The sequence below is a fragment of the Buceros rhinoceros genome, unplaced genomic scaffold (genome assembly GCF_000710305.1).
Source record: "Buceros rhinoceros silvestris isolate BGI_N320 unplaced genomic scaffold, ASM71030v1 scaffold16538, whole genome shotgun sequence".
Lineage (NCBI taxonomy): Eukaryota > Metazoa > Chordata > Aves > Bucerotiformes > Bucerotidae > Buceros > Buceros rhinoceros.
Window position 1 is genome coordinate 7887 of NW_010428771.1, and position 5901 is coordinate 13787.

Here is a 5901-nt window from a genome sequence, read left to right on the forward strand (position 1 = left end):
GATTTTGTTTGAGGAACTGGAAATAAATGTTTAGATTTCTAATTTTCTGGGGGGAAAAAAACATCACCACCAGCGTGCTTCTCCTATACTTGGTATGTTTGAGGGCTTCATTTCTGAGGGTGCAGCAGGCTGTTTAGACTGTATGATTCTGTCTGCTTTTCCTGCTTTTGGGCTGGCACGCTTGTCTGTCTGGGCTAACTGGAGGAAGGGAGGTTGGATATATTGATAGGTTTTTCTCAGTTTCATGCAGTTCTAAATTGGCTATGTACAAATTGGTAATACTGGGAAATCTGCACAATCATCTGAGCAGCTAATTGCGCTCTAAGAATCCTCTGAAATGAAGACAAACTTTTCCCTTTGCTTGAAGGAGCACTGGATTGTAGTGATTATTCTGAACGTAGAAACCTTTTCTGTATGTCCTCCTCTGCATGCTTACTGTGCTGCTTTTCATTTTTAACAAACTAACACGTTTTTTCTGCTTCTGTTTCCCCTTCCTTATTTACCCATGTGTTTTTATTAACGGATTCTCTCTTCCCTGCCTGCCCCTGTCTGTTGGTTTTTAGCTCTACATGATTCGCACTATGACAGAGTCCTTAAACTCTGCTGAGCTGTTGAAGCAGCTCAAGTCTCTGGGATTGGAAAAGCTATTGCATGTGACACACAAGTTTCTGAGGCAGTCCTACATCTATCCGCCTCTTTTAAACTTTGGTGGTAAGACATTACTTATTACTTTTACTTTTTGTGGTGATGTGAACTGTTCCACTACAAATGGTCTGCTGCTAAGTGTCAGTGGAGGTCCCCTTGGCATGGGTAGGCGTTTGTGCTGGTGTGTAGGCTGGTGTTGCATCTGTTCCTCTCGCCTGAAAGGCTTTTACCCACACAGTGCCAGTTTTCAATTTGAAGTGGAGCAGTCGCTTACTGTTAGTAATTCTCAGTGTTGCTCAACTAATGTACCATGTGTATTTTCCTTTTTCCCCCCCTCTTTCCACCACAACTGTTTCCTTTAATGATACAGCTTTACATGGTGAGAACTATGTTAGAGTCCCTCATTGCTGACAAAAGTGGTTCCAAGAAAACCTTGAGAAGTAGCCTTGAGGGGCCCACCATATTGGACATAGAAAAATTCCATCGCGAGTCTTTCTTCTACACTCATTTGATAAATTTCAGTGGTAAGATATGCAGATGATCAGTGTCCAGCTTAGCATGTCCTAACACCTCTAACACGACCTGGAAAATGTTTCCGATTGCCTAAGTCAACTGACCTTTGGTTTATTTATCAAAAGCCGTGGTCTGTCTGAACTTTTTCTGAGACGAGATGTTCAGTATTGTGGTGGGATTTTTATTTTGACTTGTTACACATTTGTTTATAATGCATCAAATTTCATATTGTTACATCCCTTTTCTATTTTTTTTTAATGTACGTATTTATATAAACAAGGGGCAGATAAGCCTATACACATTGAAATTTTGAAAAGGAAGTAGTTTTTTGTGGTTTTGGAGACTTGTTTTGCTTGTTTTTAAGTACAGAGGAAACAAATTCTCTGTTGTGGTAAATTTGGTGTCATTTCACTACTCTTACTATTTAGTTAATTGTAATCGGAAACATGCTGTCCTACAGAATTCACCTACTGACATTAAATGTATCTAGTCTTTGTCATTACCATGCTGTGTTGTCTTTTGTTTTTGTTTTGCTGCCAGACTCCTTTACCTTCAGAGAAGGGGGAGCCTGTTAATGTCAGTCATAATGCTACTGGGGAACAGCACTTCAAAAGGTCTTCAGAAGATCTTAGTGTAAAATGCTCGTTCCCATTTCGGTTCTCAAGCCTTCTGCAAAAGAAGGATTGTGCCTAGCGTTTTCTGGAGAGGGAGAAGCACATCTCCGCACCTTTGGCAGCGGCCTGAGAAAATTTTTGTTTTAATCCCTTCTTCATATGTCTGTCCGTCCTTTCTTGCCCATCTAATCAATGGGAACATGTGGAGCAATTCAGTCCTCCAGAGGTAGAGATGGTACTGGTGGGTCCAGTGCAGTTTTATCTCCTTCGCCTGCTGCTTCCCAAGTTCAGTGTACGGCTTTCTTAGCCCCCAATGAGAAATTAAACTAGAAATCCCGCTTTCAGTGCACATAGTTTTTCTGTTTAACTGGTAGTCTGGTCCACTTCCATGCTTTTTCCTGTAATAAGGCACGACTTTGGGGGCCAAAGTGGGGTGCAAAACTCTTTGAAAAAGTCATGGGCTTTATGTTTTGAATTTGGTTTACATATTTGGCCTATGTACAGCTCTGCCTCAATCTGCTGTGAGCAGACTCACGCCTGCTTTTTTTTATTTCACGTTGCATCATCAGAATCGTAGTTGAATTATTTCCTCATGTATTTCTCTAAGAAGTGTAATTCTTCCTTCTTTATTCTGAAAGAAACCCTGCAGCAATGCTGCGATCTGTCCCAGCTGTGGTTCAGGGAATTCTTCTTAGAGCTGACCATGGGCAGAAGAATCCAGTTTCCCATTGAGATGTCCATGCCTTGGATTCTGACAGACCATATCTTGGAGACCAAGGAGGCATCAATGATGGAGTAAGACCTACTTGTGCTCTTCCACTGAATGATTATTCTTAATGATTAGCATTTGTTATAATGTGACTGCCTTAATTGGTTACTTACTCCTCAAAGATGTCAAATACAATGCATAGCAGTAAAAGCATAGTTGAATTTTGCCTGAACAATTTCTTGAACTAACAAAAGACTCTTAAGGGAGAAATTGTGATGTAAAGGAGAAACTGATGGGTCTTTACATAAACTCAAATTAAAAAAATGATCCTGTTTGCATGAACCGTATGTAGATTACAGTATTGACTGGCTTACAACATCTTGACTGCACCATCCTAAGAACCATAGTTTCTACAGGCATGTAACTTTTTTTTTTTTAATTTTTTTTCATTCAGATATGTTCTGTATTCTTTGGACCTTTATAATGACAGTGCTCATTACGCACTTACTAAATTTAAGAAGCAGTTCCTCTATGATGAGATTGAGGCAGAGGTAAAGTAACCTTACTTCCTGGAGAAAAAGAGTCTGTACCTGAATGTGAAAATGATGCTAAAGGCTGAGGTCTATTATAAGAGATTCGGAACAGTTGGAGGTGATAAACAAACTGAAAAGAAATACCAGAAGATGGGTAAATGGTTGGGTGATATGTTGTGAGGAAACCTGTAGAGCTGTGCAAAACTCCTCACATTAGTGCTGAAAACTGAAGGTCATCTTCTCTTGTACTGGGCAATTTGGAGGCATTCACTTTCTGATTATGTTTGATAAACAGTGGGAGGTCTTGGATAAGTTTCCCTCTTTTTCATTTTAAGTATCTCTAAACACCCAATTTTTTCCCCCCAAGGTAAACCTATGTTTTGACCAATTCGTCTACAAGCTGGCAGACCAAATATTTGCGTACTACAAGGCCATGGCTGGCAGGTAGCTAATCCAGAAGTGAGAACTTCCATTCGTGCATTCCTGCTCGGCTTTGCTGTGTAATATACTTCAAGTGTTTTCTTCCTTTCTTAATAGCCTACTTCTGGAGAAACGATTACGTTCAGAATGCAAGAATCAGGGAGCAACCATTCAGTTGCTACAGTCCAACCGCTACGAGACACTGCTGAAACAGAGACACGTCCAAGTGAGTTAACTCGTACTCTGTTGTGTTTGAGTTGCTTGGTAACTTTCCAAAGGTGTTGGTTTATGTAGGTATATAAAATTCTTTCTGTGCTTTATGTTCTGTCATCTAAGTGGCATAACTAAAATTTGAGATCAGCTTTTTTTTGTTATGTGAAGGAGTAAATTAAGAAAAAAAATCCATAGATCCTGTTTTAATGCAAATGTGTGTTGCGGTTAAGCAAAGGCAAGCCAAATAGGAACGTCAGGTGTGATAACATTGTCTTCCTACCATTGTCTTTTACCATTTTTTCAATATGTTGTTGGCACAATGTCATGGAAGCATAAAATGCTGATATAAATGCTTAGATGTAAATGCAACGTGATATTTTTACTTCTTTTTGTGAGAACTGGGATGTAAATTGTAGTACCTCATTTGTTCATGAATTTATAAATTTTGCCCATCTGCTTTGTTTCTGCATGCTTGGAAGGCAAGTTCACCATGTGAGAGTTTGTTTACCTGTGGAGTCTCATAGTCCTCGTCCAGCTTGTTCCATAATTCGACGTTCAGTTCAAAACTTCATAACATTTTTTTTCTTTAGCTTCTTGGTAGGTCCATAGACCTGAACCGACTCATCACTCAGCGAATTTCAGCAGCCATGTACAGGTCAATGGAACTGGCGATTGGTCGATTTGAAAGTGAGGATTTGACTTCCATTGTGGTGAGTGTTGTGTTGCAGTTTTGCCAGAGCGCTAACACTGCAGTTGGGGTCTAGATGCTAGTTTTGTTTTGTTTAAATTTTAATTTCTTTTATTTAGGATGATAAGAAATCTAGTCTTTTTTTTCCCCCATTACAAATCTGTATTTGTTTTTTAACGGCAGAAGCAAAAAAGTTTTCTCCAGCTTTGCTACAAGTCCTCTAAGTACTCTTGCAGCAACTAGTTCAGTCACTCCTGAAAGGAGGAGAGGCTGAATGACTAACAAGCAAACTTGTTTTATCCTAAACCTTAGTTAAATATATGTAAATGGGAAATAATTTAAGCAGCCTTATTGGAAAAACAACAAAACTTTTCCTTCTGTTTTATTTTAATTATTCTGTAATCATTCATGAAATCATACAATGCTGTGGTTGAAGTTTGTCTGGTTTACTAAGTCTAGATTGACGAAACCTCTTACCATGGAAGCAGCTTAGTCTTGCAAAAAGCATTCTTTTAGTCACCTCCAGCTACATCACAAATTATACCGGCAAGTCCTCTGTTGCCATTGTAGAACATTGTAGACTTTATTAATTCTGACATGTTCCGATTTTTTTTCTCCCCACGCCTTAACCTGCACCTCTGTTCAGACAGCGCTTTGGCCTGACCCGATGCAGTACTCCGGAGTGTGCTGCCATACACGGGACTGCGCAAGTCCCAGTCCTGTTGAGACTGAGAATCTTGTTATTTCCTTGCCCAGAAAAAAACACACTTGCCGTGACCAAGGGCCTTGGAGTAAGGTGTAAATATCACCTGTAGTGAAGGCGTGTACTAGGAACCATGAGGAAACAAGGGAAACTAGAATTCTTGTGACCTCAATTTTTGTAAATGCTCACTTCTGTCCACGCTGATGGACAAATTGCAGACCAAAACAGAACAGCCTTGTGCCTGGTAGAATCAAACTGAGTTCACTTATCCAGGCAGCTTGGTTTTGTAGAATGACAAAAATACTTTTTTTGTGGCGGAACGAGATCTGACTTGTGCTTGTGAAAAAAGAGCATCTGTGCAATATTGAGGTGTCTTTTTGAGTTAGTTTCCTGCAAAAAATGCTCAAAACCAAATTTTATTTCCAGAACATATGAATTTGACAAGAAAATATGCAGTCAACAAAAAAAATACCAGACACATTCAGTTCTGCTGGAACGAGAAATAAACTAAAAGTTATGCAGGAAAGTTTACGATTGGTCTTTCTATAATAATTTTTGTAGCAGTGAGGTTTTTGTCATGCTGTTAACTACCTTGATTTAATTTCATTCTTCACTGAAGATAAATCAATTACTGAGGCCGTTAGAGCCTCTTAGCTTTTCAGTTCTTGGTGTTACAGCCTTGAATTACCGGAACATATTTTTTCTATATGTGAAGGATTTTCTTAGTGGCTATGTGAACAGAAACTGTTGATGATATGTTTCTTAGGTCGCAGGTTCTCGCTCTTTCTAGAGTTAGAAAGTGGCAGGGCTAAGGTGTTGTACACTGTGCTCCTCCCCCCTCCCCCCCCCCCCCCCCCCCCCCC

General features: G+C 39.7%; 1 protein-coding gene across 1 annotated transcript in view; it reads left to right on the plus strand.

The window, feature by feature from the left end:
• Nucleotides 1-581: 581 nt before the first annotated feature.
• Nucleotides 582-5901, plus strand: part of LOC104498962 (cytoplasmic FMR1-interacting protein 1-like) — a 42564-nt gene continuing 37244 nt past the window's right edge. The window contains 7 exon segments of the mRNA XM_010142408.1: nt 582-968; nt 971-1169; nt 2411-2567; nt 2936-3032; nt 3382-3458; nt 3552-3660; nt 4238-4357. Coding sequence (XP_010140710.1) covers nt 582-968; nt 971-1169; nt 2411-2567; nt 2936-3032; nt 3382-3458; nt 3552-3660; nt 4238-4357 — 1146 coding nt within the window.